At 38.4% G+C, this 23,968-nt stretch overlaps 1 protein-coding gene across 2 annotated transcripts in view; it reads left to right on the forward strand.

Moving 5' to 3' along the window:
* Positions 1-23,968, forward strand: part of fam20b (FAM20B glycosaminoglycan xylosylkinase) — a 61,456-nt gene that overhangs the window by 28,610 nt on the left and 8,878 nt on the right. For both annotated transcript variants that reach the window (XM_052095271.1, XM_052095270.1), the window contains exons 3-6: positions 3,327-3,876; positions 11,504-11,590; positions 16,790-16,899; positions 18,676-18,847. In XM_052095271.1, coding sequence (XP_051951231.1) covers positions 3,500-3,876; positions 11,504-11,590; positions 16,790-16,899; positions 18,676-18,847 — 746 coding nt within the window. In that variant the 5' untranslated portion in view covers positions 3,327-3,499. The remainder of the gene's footprint in view (positions 1-3,326; positions 3,877-11,503; positions 11,591-16,789; positions 16,900-18,675; positions 18,848-23,968) is intronic.

Consider the following 23,968-nt stretch of genomic DNA (forward strand, 5'->3'; position numbering starts at 1 on the left):
CCGACGTGCAGGACAGAGAGACTCTGGAATGTTCCTAAAAGAGACTAATTAACATTCAACACACATATGATTCAAAGTATATTTTTATTATGCATAAGAAAATAGAATTGATTATGTGATCATGCATATAGTTAATTCATCACTTTATTAAAGAAGTTAAGCAACAGAATACAGATAGATATTGATATAAAAGGATATATATATATATATATATATATATATATATATATATATATATATATATATATATATATATATATATATATATTGATATATATTGATATATCTGAAGAGCCAAGGGATTTTGACCCTCACCCTTCAGTGTATAGCAACAATTCTTTTTTTCAGTTCCTCAGAGTTCTTTGCCATGAGGTGCCATGTTGAACTTCCAGTGACCAGTATGAGGGCGTGTGAGAGCGATGACACCAAATTTAACACACCTGCTCCCCATTCACACCTGAGACCTTGTGACACTAACGAGTCACATGACACCGGGGAGGGAAAATGGCTAATTGGGCCCAATTTGGACATTTTCACTTAGGGGTGTACTCACATTTGTTGCCAGCGGTTTAGACATTAATGGCTGTGTATTGAGTTATTTTGAGGGGACAGCTACACTATTAAACAAGCTGTACACTCACTACTTTACATTGTAGCAAAGTGTCATTTCTTCAGTGTTGTCACATGAAAAGATATAATCAAATATTTACAAAAATGTGAGGGGTGTACTCACTTTTGTGAGATACTGTATATATAATATAATATACAATTTCAAGACCTATTTACTGATGGAATGCATGAATCTGTACATTTTAAAATGTTAAAATGTAATTAATTATGAAAAACTAATGATAAAATAAAATTTATATTTTCGTTATGTACATAGTTAGAAGTTCCCCTGTATTATTAACAGCATTTGCTGGGGGAATTTTTTTTTCTTCATATGTAAGCAAAATTATCATTATAACTAAAATATAACCATATGAATCAGAATTGAATTGAATTGAGAGCTTGTGAATCTGAATTAAATTGTGAAATCTGTATCAATATCCAGCCCTAACTGAAATACTCTTATATTTTTTAAGAGTTTCTTTTCTGCCATTCAGCTGCTCTGCAACACTGCTACTAAATCTTGAAGCATGCGGTCTGATTCCTGAGCCTCTTATGAGTCTGTTCTTTTGAATCTACATCCAAAACATAGCTACCTCCTGAATGAATTAATCTTATGAGGCGGTTCTAAGTGAATGAAAAACGTACTGAACCGCAAGTCATTCATTGAGTCATGTCCGACTCGAAATAACCAAGAATTGATAATGTTATGTGTACTACAGGCTTGTGAGACTAAGAGTAATTACTGTATGGTTGTTGGTATTTGTAGTTTGTTTTGTTGTAATTAGCAATAGTATCTATGTAAAAAAAGTAATATTCCAGGTTCAGTGCAAGTTCATCTTAGTCGACAGAATAATATTGATACCACATGAAATAATTTTGACTCATCCCTCCTTTTCTTTAAAAAATGCAAAAATCAAGGTTACAGGGAGGCACTTACAATGGAAGTAAATGGGGCAATATGTCATCATGGCAACGAAGTTGTGTAATTGGATATAACTTTACACAGAAAAGGTTTGCAAGTATCACACTAAAATCATGTAAACACACATATCCTTTATGTCTTGTGACTATACATTTGAAACATTTGAGTATTTTTATGTTTGCAAATTGCTACCATTCACTACCATTTTGAGTGCCTCACTGTGACCCAGAATTTTGCTGTTTTTTTTTTTTTAAAGGGATAAAAAATTTTTAGGTAATCAACATTATGCCAGAAATGCTGTTGATTGAGCAATACTTGTATTGAACCTGGAATATTGGCATACATGGTGCGATATTTGCCAAGCTCCCAATCGATTCTTTCCTGTCGGGGAGAAATTGTGTAAAAATTGTTGGTGCCCAAGTGGTTGTGGCTCGCATCATGTGAGCTTGTCCATGCGGCTTAAAAGTAGTTTACAACCTCTTTAGGCACCGTTGGCTTGAATTCGTGAGGTGTATGCGATTGAACAAGCCGATTTTACAATCTACCTGAAGTTGACCAGTCAGAAGGCAACAAAAACCTCAAAAGAATGAACTTTGACAAGAGCAGCAAGCCCCATGCAATCTATCATGACTAGGTTTGCAAAGGGGCAGAAAATTTACAGAAATTTTCCATGGGAAGTTTAGCAGGGGAATTTTGGAAATATTGGGAAAAAACTTTGGGCACTTGGCTATATGCTGCTGCATCTTTTGGCATTCTTAACATAGGTCTTTGCACAGTATTTGCAAATGTATGCCACCTTTCCTTCTACATTGGCTGAAGTGAAATGTATCCACACATCAGATGGCTCACATGGCATTGTTCTGTTGAATAAGATTAGAAAAAAAGCTTGTAAAAAAACATTCATGTAATGCCATGCAAAGATATATTAATAGTTAGCTAAACAATTGAATATTCAGGAATGGTAAAAATATTTTACAATTGATGCTGGACAAATGAATAGAAATAGGCTAGATGAATAGATGAACACTCCACAATCAGCATGCTATATCAAACTATAACCTATGTTCTTGTATGATAACAGAAAACTGGCTAGCAGAAGAAACAGCATCACAGTTGAGCCAGCTAGCACCATGATAGCTAGCCTCTTAAATTGTCAATGAAATGGTGTTTAGCATACATTAAGCAAATCTGATTTACTGGCTAGCTAGCTACTGTATAAACACATTTTGATTTAGTATTTGCTAGTTAAACTTTAATTGAAAACTTGCTTGACTGGATGTAGACCTTGGGTTCAAATGCAGTAGTGTGGCTTCAATAGTACTGCTGTAGTAATTAGCCTGCAGTAAGTAGTGTGCCATGTGCATGTGATTGAGGAATGTGCAGGGTAGAAATGCAACTGAATTTGCATTAAATCTGGTTGTTTGAACCAAGATTATGCTGCAAGATGTTTTTTTTCAACTACATTGAAGTTCCCTGTTATGGGCTAACCTGCAATTTTGCAAATTTCCAGTTTATTCTCATATATTCCTGTTAAATCCAATGGAAATTTCAAACTTTGAAAATTCCTGGAATTTTGGAACTCTAATCATGACAGGGTCGTCAGAGACAATATTTTACAGAGGATCTCTCAAGAGCTGTCAGATGAGTTGCAGTGCATTTTAGCTGGCTAGCTATGCTGTTTGCAATTCCTACAGGGTTTTGAATTCATTATGACAGAGCCAAGCTAGGTAGATCATGTTGATTATTGTTACGTTCTTTTCTTTCTTATTTGTATTACTTTCTTTTCTCACAGGAAGTGTCATCCGTCCTCCCTTGTTCACAGTCCAGTGTTTTAAACTGCTACTATCCAGTCTGGTGGTGTTGGTCAGACAGCGGGCAGTGCCATGCCCCAGGCGTGAGTGCTTGTCCACCGGCAGACTCAGGCGAGGTGGTGGGCCCCCGGTGGGCGTCTGGCTGCGGGAGGTGATGAAGCTAAAGCAGCGTGTGGTGGTGCTGTTCGCTGTGCTCTTTCTCCTCGGCTTAGCCAAAGTCTTCCTGCTAGATGGAGGGGAGGGTTCGGCCGCCAGTCGTCGTGACCTCCGCACCTTCCGCAAGATGGAGGCCAGCCTGTCTCTTGCCAAAGGAGCCCGCCTCACACACACCCTGCAGTCACCCTGGGAAGTGGCCGCCCAGTGGGTCGGGCCACGGGAGGTGTTTCCAGACGAAACACCCGAGCTAGCCGCCGTGCTGAATGCCCTTGCCACCGCTCATGTAGAGAGAGCAGATGTCGGCTATAAAGGCACCCAGCTGAAAGCCCTGCTTGTGCTCGATGGAGGACAGAAAGTGGTTTTTAAACCCAAGAGGTGAGGAGATAGGCTGACTGAGATGGGAAACGAAAGAAAGAAAATGTGAATTCGAAAAGAGTGAGAGTAAGTGGAAGGTTGAATAAGTGAGCGAAAATGCAAGTAAGCTAGTGAAACAGAAAATGAAGTGTATGAATAAGGTCTGTTTACACATCATGTATCTGTGACAATTGAGTGGCACATATTCATTTCAGCACCCATATTAAGAGGTTACAGCATTCACACCACACACGTGATCAGCACTGTGCTGCATCTCAGAAGCGACATGAAAATTAGAGTGTCGATTCTCAGCTAATTTTTGCCACACATCTCTTACTGAAATAAGCAGAAAACAGCTTAAAATGTAAATACTTTAAAATCTAATCTAAAATCTTTAAAATATAGGCTTTTATAAAGCAAAATGTGATAAGCTTGGTGTTGAAGTGGTCTATTTAGGACTTGATGCAAGTAACACATATTGGCACACAAACACTTTCTAAAAAGTCTGACTGAATCCAGATGATTGAAGCATTTTATAGCTTCACTTTGGGTTTTGGGTTGTGTGAAAATGAAAGGATAGTTCACCCAAAAATGAAAATTATCATTATTTACTCACCACTTCCTGCGGATCCTTAAAAAATCTTAACATGTCTTAAATTCAGTTTTAATGTAAGGTCATAAAAAGCCTTAAATATCTTAAATGATTCAACAAAAGACTTAATTATCATTTTAGGAGGTCTTAATTTTGGGGCGGAAAGACAGGAATCGTGATATGATCTTATGTGATTAATTAAATCATATTAAATTTGATACTGTTGATGCTCATTGTCCCCACCCATGGGTCTGACTTTACTTTGTTAAATGCATTCACATTTACTGTATAGTATGTTGTTCAAAACTGTTCATAATGTTAACAATTATACATCTATGTAAATGAGAACTTATTTAAGCAAAGTGACAACAGTTTTGGGGGGGCATGCCCATCAACATGTATGCTCTGCATCATTCAAAGTGAAGACGTGGTGCTGTTGTATTTTCTCCAATCACGTGGGGGCTTGTGAGTGATTCCAGCAGTTGCAAAGCAATTCACAATCATTAAGCCTTATCGGAAATTTATGACAAGCAATCACTAATGATCAACTGTTGTTGATGATGATGATGATATAGTGTTGAGGACATACATTTAGGTCCATAAATATTGGGACATCGACACAATTCTAATCTTTTTGGCTCTATACACCACCACAATCGATTTGAAATGAAATGAACAAGATGTGCTTTAACTGCAGACTTTCAGCTTTAATTTGAGGGTATTTACATCCAAATCATGTGAACGGTGTAGGAATTACAACAGTTTGTATATGTGCCTCCCACTTTTAAGGGACCAAAAGTAATGGGACAGATTAACAATCATAAATCAAACTTTCACTTTTTAATACTTGGTTGCAAATCCTTTGCAGTCAATTACAGCCTGAAGTCTGGAACGCATAGACATCACCAGATGCTGGGTTTCATCCCTGGTGATGCTCTGCCAGGCCTCTACTGCAACTGTCTTCAGTTCCTGCTTGTTCTTGGGGCATTTTCCCTTCAGTTTTGTCTTCAGCAAGTGAAATGCATGCTCAATCGGATTCAGGTCAGGTGATTGACTTGGCCATTGCATAACATTCCACTTCTTTCCCTTAAAAAACTCTTTGGTTGCTCTTGCAGTATGCTTCGGGTCATTGTCCATCTGTACTGTGAAGCGCCGTCCAATGAGTTCAGAAGCATTTGGCTGAATATGAGCAGATAATATTGCCCGAAACACTTCAGAATTCATCCTGCTGCTTTTGTCAGCAGTCACATCATCAATAAATACAAGAGAACCAGTTCCATTGGCAGCCATACATGCCCACGCCATGACACTATCACCACCATGCTTCACTGATGAGGTGGTATGCTTTGGATCATGAGCAGTTCCTTTCCTTCTCCATACTCTTCTCTTCCCATCACTCTGGTACAAGTTGATCTTTGTTTCATCTGTCCATAGGATGTTGTTCCAGAACTGTGAAGGCTTTTTTAGATGTTGTTTGGCAAACTCTAATCTGGCCTTCCTGTTTTTGAGGCTCACCAATGGTTTACATCTTGTGGTGAACCCTCTGTATTCACTCTGGTGAAGTCTTCTCTTGATTGTTGACTTTGACACACATACACCTACCTCCTGGAGAGTGTTCTTGATCTGACCAACTGTTGTGAAGGTTGTTTCCTTCACCATGGAAAGAATTCTTCGGTCATCCACCACAGTTGTTTTCCGTGGTCTTCCGGGTCTTGTGGTGTTGCTGAGCTCACCGGTGCGTTCTTTCTATTTAAGAATGTTCCAAACAGTTGATTTGGCCACACCTAATGTTTTTGCTATCTCTCTGATGGGTTTGTTTTGATTTTTCAGCCTAATGATGGCTTGCTTCACTGATAGTGATAGCTCTTTGGATCTCATATTGAGAGTTGACAGCAACAGATTCCAAATGCAAATAGCACACTTGAAATGAACTCTGGACCTTTTATCTGCTCCTTGTAAATGGGATAATGAGGGAATAACACACACCTGGCCATGGAACAGCTGAGCAGCCAATTGTCCCATTACTTTTGGTCCCTTAAAAAGTGGGAGGCACATATACAAACTGTTGTAATTCCTACACCGTTAACCTGATTTGGATGTAAATACCCTCAAATTAAAGCTGAAAGTCTGCAGTTAAAGCACATCTTGTTTGTTTCATTTCAAATCCATTGTGGTGGTGTATAGAGCCAAAAAGATTAGAATTGTGTTGATGTCCCAATATTTATGGACCTGAATGTATGACAATGTTTACCATCTTTGTCACTGACTGATGATGTGTTTCCACCTTATTAAGCTGGGTAAATCTCACACATCTTTTGTACATTATACGTTTTGTAAATATTAAGTGTAAAATTATAACATCATGCTTTGTTGTATTATAAAAAATTAACTACCACAGTTCATCGAGGTCTTAATCCGCCACTCTCTTTATTTATATTTCTTTACTTTCATTTCAGCTCTGTAGGTCCATTCAATGCAAGTGAATGGTGACCAGAACTTTGAAGCTCCAAAAAAATCACATAAAGGAAACATAAACGTAATCCATACAACTCCACTGGTTAAATCCATATTTTCAGAAATTATATGATCGTCGTGGGTGAGAAACTGATACAAATTTCTCTAAATCTCCACTTTCACTTTCAGATGTGAAAGTGAAACTAAACAAGCACCACATGTGGCTTTCAGATGTAAAAGTACAGTGGGTACGGAAAGTATTCAGACCCTCTTACATTTTTCACTCTGTTATATTGCAGCCATTTGCTAAAATCATTTAAGTTCATTTTTTTCCTCATTATTGTACACACAGCACCCCATATTGACAGAAAAACACAGAATTGTTGACATTTTTGCACATTTATTAAAAAAGAAAAACTGAAATATCACATGGTCCTAAGTATTCAGACCCTTTGCTGTGACACTCATATATTTAACTCAGGTGCTGTCCATTTCTTCTGATCATCCTTGAGATGGTTCTACACCTTCAATTGAGCTGTGTTTGATTATACTGATTGGACTTGATTAGGAAAGCCACACACCTGTCTATGTAAGACCTTACAGCTCACAGTGCATGTCAGAGCAAATGAGAATCATGAGGTCAAAGGAACTGCCTGAAGAGCTCAGAGACAGAATTGTGGCAAGGCACAGATCTGGCCAAGGTTACAAAAAAATTTCTGCTGCCCTTAAGGTTCATAAGAGCACAGTGGCCTCCATAATCCTTAAATGGAAGACGTTTGGGATGACCAGAACCCTTCCTAGAGCTGGCCGTCTGGCCAAACTGAGCTATCGGGGGAGAAGAGCCTTGGTGAGAGAGGTAAAGAAGAACCCAAAGATCACTGTGGCTGAGCTCCAGAGATGCAGTCGGGAGATGGGAGAAAGTTGTAGTAAGTCATCCATCACTGCAGCCATCTACCAGTCGGGGCTTTATGGCAGAGTGGCCCGACGGAAGCCTCTCCTCAGTGCAAGACACATGAAAGCCTGCATGGAGTTTGCTAAAAAACACCTGAAGGACTCCAAGATGGTGATAAATAAGATTCTCTTGTCTGATGAGACCAAGATGGAACTTTTTGGCCTTAATTCTAAGCGGTATGTGTGGAGAAAACCAGGCACTGCTCATCACCTGTCCAATACAGTCTCAACAGTGAAGCATGGTGGTGGCAGCATCATGCTGTGGGGGTGTTTTTCAGCTGCAGGGACAGGACGACTGGTTGCAATCGAGGGAAAGATGAATGATGGATCATTTGATATTTGACCTTTTGAAGGGTGCAGGGGCTCCTGTGGGTGTGGTGGTGCTTTTTTAAGAGTCAGTTAACCTCCATGAAGTGTGTAGATAAAGACAACATTATCCTGGTCCTGAAGCTGGTACTCTAATTACTGGTACTCTGTAGCCTGTTTTTTAAACGCACAATTTGACTGACAGACTGTTACAGTCTTTGCCATATTTGTTTCATATTTGCTTTATCCCAAGTACAGGGATATCCTGGACGAAAACCTTCTCCAGAGTGCTCTGGACCTCAGACTGGGCCGAAGGTTCACCTTCCAAAAAGACAATGACCCTAAGCACACCGCTAAAATAACGAAGGAGTGGCTTCACAACAACTCTGTGACTGTTCTTGAATGGCCCAGCCAGAGCCCTGACTTAAACCCAATTGAGCATCTCTGGAGAGACCTGAAAATGGCTGTCCACCAACGTTTACCATCCAACCTGACAGAACTGGAGAGGATCTGCAAGGAGGAATCGCAGAGGATACCCAAATCCAGATGTGAAAAACTTGTTGCATCTTTCCCAAAAAGACTCATGGCTGTATTAGATCAAAAGGGTGCTTCTACTAAATACTGAACAAAGGGTCTGAATACTTAGGACCATGTGATATTTCAGTTTTTCTTTTTTAATAAATGTGCAAAAATGTCAACAATTCTGTGTTTTTCTGTCAATATGGGGTGCTGTGTGTACAATAATGAGGAAAGAAAATGAACTTAAATGATTTTAGCAAATGGCTGCAATATAACAAAGAGTGAAAAATGTAAGGGGGTCTGAATACTTTCCGTACCCACTGTATATAAAAAAAAAAAAAGGACTGAAATGTTTGATCTGTTTTTTCTCCACACCTTTTATATCGCTTTCTGACTGCCGGGGGCACAACTTCTAAAAACGGCTCGTCAGGAATATTTCTGTTTATCTTGTAAGAATTTTCCCTATGAAAGGGGGAAACTGACTAGTAGGCATATATATTTAGTCCTTAATTCTCCTGCTTTGTCAGTAGTTTTTCTCTGAGACATTTAAACTAACACTCTGTGGTCAAACCTCCACGTGAATGTACAGTAGTGTTCTGATTCAGCACTTGAGTTGTTTTCCCAGAAATAAAAATATCATTTTTTTTTACTCCTACTGTTAGGATGTATGTTAGTTTAAGGCACCATTCACTTTCATGGCATATTTTTTCCATACAGTGATGTAAATGGTGACTTAGGCTTACATTTTGCCTAACATCTTTTGTGTTTCACAGAAGTCATTCAGGTTTGGAACTATATAAGGGTGAATAAATTTCATTTTTGGGTGAACTATTCCTTTCAGCTCCACATATTTTGAAAGTTATAGGTGGGCAATTCAATGAAAATTTCAGCCATACCATGGAAAAATAAAGTTTTAAGCAAATGAAAAAAGCCCTTTTAAATTGTTCAGATTTTACTGTATTATAGTGGTGTTATAGAATTTTTTAGGAAATTGCTTTATCGACCTCACATTATATGTGCACAATTTAGCCATATTTTATTGGCTCACATATTTTATGGTTGCAAAAGAGGGGTCAAGGGACTCTTTATTTTCACTTAATATTACTTAAAGTTGATACTTTCTGTGCAAAGCTAAAGCTGCACAGTTTACGAACATTTATGTCAACGTTCATTATGATGAACAACTGTTCTCCCTTCTTTACTTTAAATACCCATAACAATGCGTTAACCATGTGACTGTTTCAGACTCTTATTATCAAATCACGTGGATATCAATTGAAGAATCACAAACCTCAACTGCATGTTCTTTTAGCATGATGATTCAGATATATTTAAAAATGCAGCCTTATGTGTTTAGTCTTAATGCTGCAGTAATTTTTCAAGGCCATATCTCAACTTTTATCTTATATCAATCAATATAGCATTTTGAAGAGCTCTGCAGCGCATTTGCGAGTGAAAATGACTCCGTGTGAATAAGGAAAATGATTTGTTCGCACCAGTGCAAGTGACATCTGATACCTGATCAAAACTCTTGAACAAAACAGCGCCGACCTGCCGAGGTATGCACTCTACAAGACACCTGAATGTGTCCTGTGGTATCTGGAATCAAGACATTAACAGCAGATCCTTTAAGTCCTGTAAGTTGCGAGGTGGAGCCGCCATGGATCAGACTTGTTGGTCCAGCACATCCCACAGATTCTCAATTAGATTGAGATCTGGGAGAATTTGGAGGCCAGGGCAACACCTTGAACTCTTCATCATGTTTCTCAAACCATTCCTGAACAATGTGTGCAGTGTGGCAGGGCGCATTATCCTGCTGAAAGAGGCCACTGCAATCAGGGAATACCATTGCAAGGGTGTATCTGGTCTGCAACAATGTTTAGGTAGGTGGCATGTGTCAAATTGACGTCCACATGAATGGCCAGACCCAGGGTTTCCCAGTAGAGCATTACCCAGAGCATCACACTCCCTCCACCGGCTTGTTGTCTTCAAACAATAAGGAATTCAGCCACGTCTGCATCATGGCGAGTGTGAGATTAACAATATGAACTTGGAAATATCAGTGAAGATGTCCAAAGTGTTGCTCTGTTATTTGCAATTAGGCCTGTTTATTATCTTTCTGGTTTCGTCAACACTATAGTTTGGTTCTAAGGTTCCATTTGTTAACATTAGTTAATGCATAAGTCATCGTGAACTAACAATGAACAATATATTATTTTACAGCACTTAAACATTTGAAATTAGGGACACGAGTAATCCTAAACAAAATTTATTGCATAAAGCCTTGTTTTGAATAGCTTTACCTTATCATGTAAATGCCTCTTTTACAACTGTCACATCCATTACAAAGAGAGGTTATGTCTTTAGTGCACATATTTCTAATTTATGTGAAAAGAACAATAAATAAAGAGTTTATATTGTATGTTCTTAAGAGTGTAAGAGAATAAACCCTACTAGACTGACAATTTTCTGGTGTCTGGACTGATGTCTACTATTTTATATATTATCATAAACCCCTGATGTTGACATGGACTCATTGGCAACAGAACTGTTTGAGCTAAGCAATGTATTTTTTGTATTAAAGAGATTTACTCAAGCTTGTTTTAAAGTCGGTAGTAGCTGTGGTTTATATTGGAATGAATATCTGCATGGCTGCCAATTCTAGTAGATGCGAACTATATATATTTGCTTTTTACTACAGCCTGTTGTTCCAGGAACAATGTATAACAGTCTGTGAGTGTTTACATAAGGTGTGGTTTCTTTATTTTGTCATTCTCTGGCTGTCTCTCTCAAATTTAGATCTCCTTTATTCTTTCTCGTTATTAGGTACAACCGAGATTATGTGGTCGAGGGCGAGCCATATGCAGGGTACGATCGACATAATGCAGAAATCGCTGCTTTTCACTTGGACAGGTAACATGCACTCACACAGTAACAAAGGATGCACTACTATGGCATCGTAATTGTTGCTTATTTACATTATTATGTAATTGTGAATACCAAATTTTATTAATACATTTACATACAAAATACTCTATGTAGGGCAACGGAATGGCATCCCTGGCATCCATTTGGATGTATAGTATACCTATCCCCTGCTAAAAAGTTGAGAATTATGCTCCTGGTTTACTTTATTGCGGTTTTACATTAGTAAATCAGGACAGGTCTTAAACAGTCAACTTGACACTGGTTCCCCTAGTAGCATCAAATATAAAACTGATATTCAAATTTTAAATAAATAAACACCGCAAGTGAGCAGTGTAACATGCCAAAACTAGAACAGCCCCATTCTTATTCACAAAGCTCTCTACACTGCAAAATAAATATTGTGATGTTGCACCACTTGCAGTGCAGAGAGCTTTGTTGTTTTTTTATGGGAGCCATCTAGTTTTGTCACCTTACATCTCATTGCTGGTTCACAGTGTAGACATGTGGTAACACCTCATCCTAATCAGGCACGATGTGATAAGATTCCGGCTACAAGCTATCTGTCTGTCCACACCAGATGCAACGTGATACCACAAAAGTAAATGAGGATAATTGACAATAAGATGTAGAAAACAGAGCAATCACAGATGAAACTGTATATTGAGTGCAACGAATTATCTCACTGAAGCTGAAAGCTCGTATGGGCATTCGCTTTCTATGGGAAACCCCCAGGGGATAAATACACACATACAGAGGCGGAGATACGGGTGAGCATGTCTAGGCCTAGGCCCACCCAGACTGACAGCTTGTCCACCCAGTCAGATCCATGAAAAAAAACTTTTTTATATAATACATATTTTTACTTTTAAATGCTTTAGCTATTATTTTAAATGTGATTTGTCATGCGTTTCATTAGAACTATACCCTAATATTTATAATAGTTGATTCAGAACATCCGGTCTTACATTACGTTATGGCATAACGCCAATTATGTTCAAATAATCATGCCAATTCTTTCTGAGTTCCACCCTGGCTCACAGCTCCATTGATGGTATTGCTCTGTAGCAACTCTAGTTATGGCTAAACAACTATCTCTGACCCGAGAGATACAGCCTCTACATACCAAGAATGTTGTGCTTCTGCTAGCATCACTATGCATGCACTACTCTTGGAGGAACCACCGCTGGCTTCTGAAGATCTTAGCCATGAACCTTCAGATCTGTCAGATGTAGAGGAACCAGCGACCAATGCTGGTAACATTCCCGATTACTGTAAAAGATGAAAAATAGCGCTCCTTCAATGGTAATTGTTACGAAAAGTTCAAATGGATTGAGTATAGCAAGAGATGAGATTTTTTGTCATGCTTGAAGACATTTCCCTTAGGTGCATACCGAGTTTTCTTTCATAAAAGATGGTTATAAAAATTAGAAAAGCCTCAGACAAGCCTGCAACACACATGAGTGTAGCAAGCCGCATGCATTTGCACTTAGTAAGTTGGATGCTTACAGGGAAAGCCATGGAACGCAAAGCAGCGGGACTGTGTGAAATCAACTGCATTGTGATGCAGTTTCAGTTGCAGAGCGAAACTGGCAACACGTTAATGTTGTGTTGGACATCGTTATGTTGTTTGCTACTCTGTACATTTGACTAAGAGGGCACAGGGAAACAGAAGATGCACTCAATAAAGGGAATTTCTTGGAGCTAAGTTCATATCAAAGTATGACCCAGCAATTTAAAATAGACTTAAGAAGCTTCTGTGAAATGCCACACTTATGAGTCACCACATTAAAGACAAGCCTCACTGCTTTGTAATATAAAGATTGAACTGCATGAACAACCCACATATTGTGCAAAACTTGCAGATGAGTATAAAGATCAATCCAAATGTGAACTAGTTTCTGTATGTATCCGATTCATTCATCGCAGGGTAAGAATGAGCTTCGTTGAAACAACAGAAATATCTGCCCAAGGAATGTCGCAGAGGATCCTCAAAGTTATTAAACCACTTGGTTTGGATCCTTCTCTCTGTGTCAGGTTCAGTTTGGATGGCGCACAGGTTATGTCAGGGCACAGAGGTGGTCTTCAATTTCTCCTGAGGATGTGTATGTGTACTGCAATTCCCACCGACTCAGCTTGAAGCTTTGCACTTCACGGAATTGGAAAGATAGTGCGAAACAAGATGGAGCTCAAAATCAGGGTCTGTGCATAAAAACTTAGATTTGCTGGATGCTGAATACGCCGAATCAAGTGGTCAAATTAAAATAGACGCAGCTGTTACAGCAGATACAAAGAAATTCCTTTTCCTTCTAGTCAAAAGTTTTCCGAGAGCAGCGATTTTACAATGATGGAGAGGCAGAGTTCAACACTAAGTGTGACTGACTGTATCTCTTTGATTTAAACACTGCAAGCTACTTATGCGACTGTCCGGAATGATTGATATGGCAACTTTGACTAAGGTGACAAGCATGACATAGCTAACTGGGATGTCACTTCTTCTCGTGTGCACAAGCTGCCTACTATATTTCATGAGTCTGTTGTCACCACAACATTGGGGAAAGTGTCTGCTGTCAAAAGCAATGGTGATTTAAGGGTAATGTGGAACTTTATACTTGACAGGCAAATAGTAGAGTTGAACTGTCGATTTAAAGATGATACTAATGGTTTTATGCGAGCTTACAATCCACCACTTTTGGCATGAAAGAACTGTTGAAAGCCCCATGCGATTTGTATTGTTTTGTAGTCTGTGACGCTGAATACACAGTTTTCACCCAACACATCAGATACAAAATTGATACAGAGAACAGAAAATGCCCCTCACTGATTGAAGTACTTAATAACTGCCCTGCTGACATTTTCCCCAGTATGTCAACAGGAGGCCTTAATAACTTGATTCCTTTCTTTTTAAAGAAACAAACAGACACTGTGGATTACAATGATATTACAACCTCTTCCATTCAAATCCCAGACGACTCCGACTTGTTCAGAACAGATAACAGACATCGGTGTATGATTATACAGTGGCGCGGGGACCAGACCGTTGTGTGTTTTTATTTTTTATTATTGAAGCCGGTTGAAGATACAAGAAGATATACGGTGATGAGATTTATTCAGGTCTAAGCAAACTTTTGCAGGCCCATCCATCAACCACTTTCTGCATCCGCCACTGCACACATACACAGGGCAATGTTACTTTATGAAGTCTGTTACAATTGTTTATGTTCAGGCGGTACTCCTGTTGTTATTTCGCCGATCGCCATATGGCGGAATCGGAGAGAAAGTTAGAATGAGCTGAAAAGTCTCCCCTCTGAGCCATTCTGAATCTGAACCTGTGTATGTGACATCCTTGGCAAAAATCAAGTTGTTCTGAACCATTTAGTGAGATGCCGACTGATATACTGTGATATAAATATTTTAGACCCATTTGGTGACTGCACTGGCCAGCGTGACAGCGCAGAAATAGAAACCATTCCAAAATAGAAAGCACTGTCGCGGCTGGGTAGGACAAAAACTGATTAACCTGGAAAAGATACCTTTTATTGAGTGCCGCATCACGTCTGGTTGGGACACAGTGTTAGACACTGGTGACGCAACAGTCAGGGCTGTATTGGTAATCTGGCATACCGGCATTTTCCCGGTTGGCTGACGCACTTTGTAGCCAATAAGTAGCACAAAACTGCGCCATGATATGCAGAAAATGACAGCGAACCCCTCATTCCCCCCCAGCTCATGAACTTTTGGGCCAGTTTCTATGTAAAATCCCGGGCCGATTTCTCTTCCCAGTCCACCCATGGCAACAGTCTTCCTGGCTGTCAATTTTGGCTTTTTTCTCAATCAACGATAGTTTGATGTGTCTGGTGATGTTTTAGTAGCACTTATTGTCATAGACTACAGTGAACAGAATTTAAACTTAACACATGCATCTTTAGATCAGACCGCTTAATACTCACTCAGACCTGACCTGATTGTCATCAGTGATAGGCCTAAATGTTACAGATTAGTTCACCCAAAAATAAAAATTCTGTCTTTGGTTTGGAATCACATTAGAAGTAACATTTCAATGTACTGTTAATTATTTTGTGGGACACGAATTTGTTCAAATAGTTTTTCCAACAGCAGTTCATATTTACCATTTACATTTACATTTACATTTATGCATTTGGCAGACGCTTTTATCCAAAGCGACTTACAGTGCAATTATTACAGGGACAATCCCCCCGGAACAACCTGGAGTTAAGTGCCTTGCTCAAGGACACAATGGTGGTGGCCGTGGGGTTAGAACCTGTGACCTTCTGATTAACAGATTAACAGCCTGTGCTTTAGCCACTACGCCACCACCACACTCACATTTACCAAGGCTCCCAAGCTCCAAAAAGAAAAACACAAAAAGTGCAAAATCATCAGTATAAAAAAATCATAAAACTTATTCTAAAGCCATTCAATATATTCCTTTGATGTGCCACAGAAAAATATTTACATTATAGGTTTGGAAAGACATATAAAGACAGAATTTTCTTTTTTTGTGTGAACTATTCCTTAAATCCTCTAATTTTCCCCTGCATTCATCTGCACAGTGGTCATGTCTGTGCTTATTTGTTCTTTGTTGTATGGCACTTTTCGTACCACTGTCTCCTTAAGATGATTCGCTTATGTTTTCCTCTTTTGTAAGTCGCTTTGGATAAAAGCATCTGCCAAATGAATAAATGTAAATGTAATGAAATCCTGGGTTTCACACAGTTAGAGAAGCCTGAAATGAATACTGTAATCAACAATTTTTACAATCAGACAACTGCAAAGGCATAATCTTGAATAATGTATGATTAATTGTGCAGCCCTAAAGCACGGTCACACATATGTCCGCAGTGCGTAATGCCATCTCAAAGGGAATCAACGTGATCATGAATTTAGTGCAATGACAGGCGAATATCCGCATTGACCAATGGGAAGTTGCTTGGTTTAGCAGTGATGGACAAGAATTTCATTTTAGTGTTGAGTTTATTTTTAAATTAAGACTCAAGAATATAAAGTGCAGCATTAAAAATGGGCTGATTGAAAAAAGGCTGATTGACAATTGTAGTTTTGCTGGTTGCACACCAACATATGCCCACGCCTCCTTCGCCCACAAAATTTTGCCATGTGAAGGTACGTGTGGCCGCACCTTATGACAACTATCCTTTCTTCCTGCAGGATCCTGGGATTTAGGAGAGCACCCCTGGTGGTGGGGAGGTTTATAAATCTGCGTACAGAGATAAAACCAGTAGCTACAGACCAACTGCTAAGCACTTTTCTGATGCACGGTCAGTTTCAGTCTTTTATTCTGCTTTCATGTTTTCTTTCCAATGAGATAACCCTTTTTGCATTTCTTCAGCACATTGTCTTATCTTACATTCCTAATCTCCCTCATAATATGTCTGTCTCTCTTTCTTTCCTCTGTTCTTCTCTGTTCTCTCTCTCTCTGTCTCTGTTTGTGTGTCTCTCTCTCTCATAGTAAGAATAATATGGTGCATAGTGCACTTATTAAGCTTTAAGCGTTACTATTAAAATGTTCCTGCATTTAGAAATCCTTACTGTAATTCGCTGACATCCGTTTTTAGCAGTTTCATTACCTGTATAAGAACAATCACAATACAAATGTTTTATTGTAATTAAGGAAGTAAATGTCTTGGCTTGCGAGAGATTTAAAAAATATAATAATTATAAATGTAATAATTCATCCTTTACATTGTGATGTGTTGTTGCAGTGACACTGTATGGATGTCAAAAAGATCAAAATGTGAACACAACCCAAGGGCAGTGATAGTAACTGAAGCTCTTACCTAGTACATTTTTTCATATAGAATGAATTATTACACATCTATATTAAACATCTATTGTTTATGTGAGGTCAATTTGTATATCGCTTTGCACATTGCACATCATTGCTTTAACATCTTAATGTCCCCAGTAAAAAGCCTAGTACAAAATCATGCTTCATTATCTTTAAGCCCTTAATGAGCAAGCCGATGATGACTGTGGCTTGGGGAAAAAATCCATAAGATGTTTTGTTAGAAGAGAGAATCTCCATTAGATGTTAAGTGGAGAGAAAATACCTTGAGAAGAATTAGACTTGGAGAGCCAGTCAACCTCTGGCATCTGTTCCATAACAAGTGTTCATGGAGAATGAAATATCTTTTATTAACAAGTACTTTAAGTACACCATAGAGCACAAAGTGTGATTAAAATGTACATATTAAGTGTACTATATAAAGATGATGTAAAGGTGCAAATCTAATTGCATCTAGGCTTTTATTATAGACATGATATGACAAAGCAGTTAAATGATACAGTAATTTATAATATAAATCACAAAGATGGAGACATCTTTGTGATTCTGAGTCACAGTATGTGTTATCATGAAAAACCTGATGATTTTTTTGAGTTATGAGCAAAAATGTCAATTTTAGGGATTTTTTTACCAGTTGCTGGCGATGTCACCAAACTTAACTTGTATGCTGAGATCATGGTTGCAATAATGCATACCAAGATTAGTTTTGATTGGACAAAGCGTTGCTGATATACGGCCTGACTTCCTGTTTTGCTAACTTCACTACAACAATTTGGTAATGGTTGCGAAAATCAAAAATCCTTTAACTTTTGTGCGGCTTGGTCTGGAGATCATCTGAGGAGTAGCGAAAAAATTGTTAATGGTATTGCGATATTGCACAATGGATACAACGTAAATTGAAAATATCAGTTTCACTCAACTCGACATGTGGAATAAAACCAGAAGAAACAAATTATTATTATTCTTGGCCAAAGAGTTCAAAAGGTATACGCAAAAGAAAAGTCATAGTTTGAACTGGTGGTGGCACTAAAGGGTTGGTCTTAGAGACCCCAAAAATTGGTCAGAATACCATTGTGGTCCACCCAATTAGTGTGCCAATTTTCAACTCTTTTCAACTCTCCTCCAAAAGTTCTAGGGGCTGCCATAGACAGAGGAATAATAATTAACAGAAACTATAGGGGCTTTACTCCTTGGGGGCGCAGCCCCTTACTTTAAATAAGCTAATTCATTATAATCTCTCTTTCTGTAGGAAATAATTCATGCTTCTATGGGAAGTGTTATTACTGTCGTGAGACTGAGCCTGCGTGTGCAGAGGGGGATATAATGGAGGGATCTGTTACCCTCTGGCTCCCTGACGTATGGCCACTACAGAAACATAGACACCCCTGGGGACGGACATACCGAGAGGGCAAACTTGCCAGGTACTTTATGCCGATCGATTGTAAAGTCTCTCTCTCGTACTCTCCCCGCTCTTTTCATGCTTTGACTGGAATGAGTACAGGTAAACAGCTATATCTGGCTTCAGTTTCAGCATTTCACTCTCTGTGGTTGTATTGGTAGTTGTACTGTTCACTGTGTTTGTATCTTGGTCAGTGGGGACTTTCACTTAGCATTACTGACCTCTAGGCTTTTACTTCAGTTAGCAAGTGCAAATGTTTTGTATGCTTTGAAATGCAGTAAGGACTGAACAACAATTAGCGTGCATGCAGATAATATATCTCACACGCGTTATACTGTACAGGAATTACTGTTTAAAACAACAAAATGCAAAACAGGATACTGAACTTCTCAGTTTGGAGAACCTCAGGTTTGTGGCTTATAGATTTTCCCAAAAGCAAAAATAAATGTATTTAGTTATTTTTTTCACAAACCTATAAACACAAAACCAAACACTGGTTTTGGTTTTGTTTATTGTTGTGGACAGGAAAGTATTTGAGTTGATGAATAACTTGTATGAGTTAAAAGAATTATAAGTTAAAAACACAGCCTACAAGGAAAGTACAAAAACATATATTTCCTACTTAACAGTTGAGGTCTAAATTTTACATACACCTAGGCTAAAAACATAAAAAATCATTTTACCATACAGTCAACAAACAGTCAATGAATTTGGAAAGATGCCAACTTTTTTTCTGAATGTCCCAATTATACATATGGTGAGAATTGAATTGCCTTTTTTTGAAGGGGGCCTGGGTAGCTCAGCGAGTATTGATGCTGACTACCGCCATCAGACGTGGGGCAGGCGCGAAACGATCATCTGTGTACCGCAACTGCTTCCGTGTCCTTGAATAACGTATAACGTGCAAGTAAGGGCAGCCGGTGGACTTTCCGGTGCCCCCCTAGGATAAGGATGCTATTTCACATGTGCATTTAAAGTATAACTTTTTAATGTATATAAACAAAGTGCATATAAATGTAACAATTCAAAACTAATACAATCTGAACAACATAATAAGTTGTCTCTTTTCTGTGCTTTGACTCGAAGCAGGAGAGATACTCTGGCTGCTACTCGCAGAAGAGCATGTGTTGCCATCTTCACCACCCTGGAGCGTTTAAAAAGCGCAGATATTTTTGTCTGCTTTTCAGGTGGTTGACGCAACATATTTCCGTTGCGCACTCTCTGTCCACTGGTGGGAGTGTGTGATGAGTAGTCGACTCCAAAAGAGTAGATTCCTCGACTCTGAATAGCCCCAGAGTCGGGGGCGACTCTAGCATAGGAATCGACTCTCTGTGTCGACTCTGTTACTATGTCCGAAATCACTCACTTGAGAGTGTCTAATCCCTATAAAAATTATATTTTTGCAGTAAAGTCGAGTACATTGTATATTTTTTTACATTTTGAGTGTATTACTATTTGTTATATGTTGAATTCATAGGCGCCCCCCTAATATAATGTTAGGGGAAACACTGGTAATATGTAAGGATATGATTTAAGCACTGAATCAACCAGAAACTCCGCTCTTTTGTCTTGTTCTGCCCTGATATCAAACACAATCCCCTGGGCGATCCCGTGAAAAAACATCTGTGTCACAGGCTATGTATGTTCTGGCCAGGCAGTATGGAATGTAGCCTCCGAAACATTTTATATTCATGTTTTATTATGTTTCTCCTTTACACGATGCTTATGGAAAGGCTGGCTCATGCTAGGGGTTATGCACAAATGGCAAGACTCGAAGGTAATGTTTCCACCAGCCACCTTCCTTCCTGGAGAAATTGTGGGAAATTCTGGTTCTGTCTATACAATTCACCACTATGCTGAGAAGAACTCTTCAGTTCTATTGCTGAAATAAATGGTCTCAAAGACCACTGAGAATCAGATTTAATATTTTGGTTCCATGGTGGCACAGCAGTGGTGGACCCCACAATCTAAAGAAGTCTGATGACAACTTGTCAAGGCTATAGACTATCATATAAGAACTTGGGCTGTCAATTAATACAAAATATAATAAAATGTTTATTATATGGTATGCCGATTAATTAATTGAAATTAATCGCACATAAATATTTGCTGAGAAAGCCCATCAAATAACAATAATTCAATATATAATAATAAAATAATTATAGTTATATTTTAATAATTATAAATAAAATATATATACCAATCAGCCACAACATTAAAACCACCTGCCTAATATTGTGTAGGTCCCCCTCGTGCCGCCAAAACAGCGCCAACACGCATCTCAGAATAACATTCTGAGATTAGATTCTTCTCACCATAATTGTACAGAGTGGTTATCTGATTTACCTTAGACTTTGTCAGTCCGAATCAGTCTGGTCATTCACTGTGGACCTCTCTCATCAACAAGGCATTTCTGTCTACAGAACTGCCGCTCACTGGTTGTTTTTTGTTTTTGGCACCATTCAGAGTAGATTCTAGTTCAGCAGTTACAGAAATACTCAAACCAGCCCGTCTGGCACCATCAATCATCCTATGTGATTATCTAATCAGCCAATCATGTGGCAGCAGTACAGTGCATAAAATCATTCAGATATGGGTCAGGTGCCTTTATGGCCTTTATTAACCCCCTGGAGCCGTATGGATTACTTTTTTGATGGATGGATGCGCTTTTTTGGGCTTCAAAATCTAAGGTACCATTCACTCCCATTATAAAGCTTGGAAGAGCCAGGATATTTTTTTAATATAACTCTTGTTATGTTTGGCTGAAAGAAGAAAGTCATATACACTTAGGATGGCTTGAGGGTGAGTAAATTATGGGATCATTTTCATTTTTGGGTGCATGTTCACATCAACCATCAGAATGGGGAAAAATGTGATCGCAGTGATTTGAAGCATGGCATGATTGTTGGTGCCAGATGGGCTGGTTTGATTATTTCTGTAACTGCTGATCTCCTGGTTTTCTCACACAACAGTCTCTGGAGTGTGTAGAACATGGTGCCAAAAACAAAGATCTTCCAGTGAGTGGCAGTTCTGTGGATGGCAATGCCTAGTTTGAGAATGGCCAGACTGATTTGAACTGACAAAGTCTCTGTACAATTGTGGTGAGAAGAATATAATCTCAGAATGCTATTCCGAGATGCGGGTTGGTGCTGTTTTGGCTGCACGAGGGGGACCTACACAATATTAGGCAGGAGTTTTAATGTTGTGGCTGATCGGTGTATATTATAAAAAATAATCATTCAAATGTTTAAAAAGTGAAAATACAAGTTAAAATACATAACTTTGTTGTAGACTATGAGTAAAGCCTCGATGAGACAATACAAAACTTTTCTTTAGAATCCAATATATTGTTTATTTCAATATTATTGAACATAAACCTATCATTGGCCTACAATCCACTGCAATCCATTTTGCAATTGAATCTGTCAATTAGTCCCAGATAGATTTATTATAAGGTCTTGTCAATGTACACCTGCTTCAGACAGACGCTTTTGGAGCGTCTCACTTTGAATGCGTCGTGTCATAAACATACCGTTTTTAGGTTTCTGTGTCAAGTTAAACATAGTTAAACTTAGAAAAACAGGCCTTGAGATCCCTGCATTCGGATTTGCGCTCCAAGCTGTGTTTGAATGCAAGAATGTGGTCATAGAAAAATAAAAGTAATATTGTTGGAAAGAGAAAAAAAAATGTCCAGAGTGCTCAAGGAGTTCAAAAAAGTATATGAAGGTGCTCTTTGGGGTCGAGAGTTCAATGTCATGTAGAAAAAGGAAATCCAAGGCACTCTTCTTAGGAAAATAAAGAAGCCTTTATTGGACTGGCTATATTATGATAGAAAAAATAATTAAAACATGTGGGGGAAATGATACAACCCACGCATAGCGGCACAAACAGCCTTCTTCAGGGTATATTTTCCAAACAAACAATTTCCTCTTTTATAGATGCTAATTGGAAACACCTGGATGACAAATAGCCTGCACATACAGAGAAGGTCCACTGGGAGGTGGTTACAACAAAAAAAAATAAATAAATAAATAAATAAAAAATAAAAAAAAAATAAAAATCACAGAAAAGGGCTGAAATCTATTTCTTCATTTAAACCAGGATATACTGTGGCCTGTAATTCATATATATAAAAGGTTTCTCTCTGTAGAAGTAATTTTAATCGGTCACCACCCCGAATACTCTTTTTAATCGTTTCTAAACCCTCAACCATTAGACCTTCTGGGTTACTATTGTGCACGTTTTGGAAGTGTTTTGCCATAGGGTAATCTAAATTGGCTTTTCTAATGGCATTCTTATGCTCAGATACTCTGTCTTTAAGACGTCTCTTGGTCCGGCCTACATAAACGCATCCACATATGCATGATAACCTATATACCACAAAAGTGGTATTGCAATTAATGAATGTCTTTATGTTATACTTTTTATCTGTCTTGAAATTAAAAAAATTCTTTACACTCTTTCATACTAGAACAATGATTACAAGACCCACATTTGTAAACTCCTTTTAAATGTATGTTAAGCCAGGTGGTCCGTTTTTCGGCAGGAAGATGACTAGATACTAGCCTATCTCGTAGAGTTGGAGCCCTCTTAAAACTTATTTTTGGAGATGCAGAAAATACTTCTCTAAGAACAGGATCACTCTTAATAAGATTCCAATTTGAATGTATAATTCTTTTTATGGAATTGGCCAAGGAGCTATATTCTGTCACAAAATAGGCCTGATTTTGTAAAGCGGATGGTTTTTCTTCTTCTGGAATAACTCTAGTTTAGAGATAGCCTGGGCTTTCTTATAAGCATTTTGTATAATCTCTGTATGATAGCCCCTTTCTAAAAATCGGTTGGACAGAATTTTAGCTTGCACTTCATATTCATTATCTGTGTCACAAATCCGTCTAAGACGTTGAAACTGGCCAAAAGGTATATTATTCTTTAGCCAATTTGGATGGAAACTATCTGCTTTTAACATGGTGTTCCTATCTGTTGTTTTGCGATATACAGTAGTGTGGAGTTTCCCATCTTTACCAATAGAAATAGTTAGATCTAAGAAGTTAATAGTCGTTTTGGAATGTTCCATACACAATTATATATTCCTATCATTATTATTCAAGTACTCATAAAATTGTAACAATTCATGAAAAGA

This window comes from Xyrauchen texanus, chromosome 28 (assembly GCF_025860055.1).
Source record: "Xyrauchen texanus isolate HMW12.3.18 chromosome 28, RBS_HiC_50CHRs, whole genome shotgun sequence".
In the NCBI taxonomy this organism is placed as follows: domain Eukaryota; kingdom Metazoa; phylum Chordata; class Actinopteri; order Cypriniformes; family Catostomidae; genus Xyrauchen; species Xyrauchen texanus.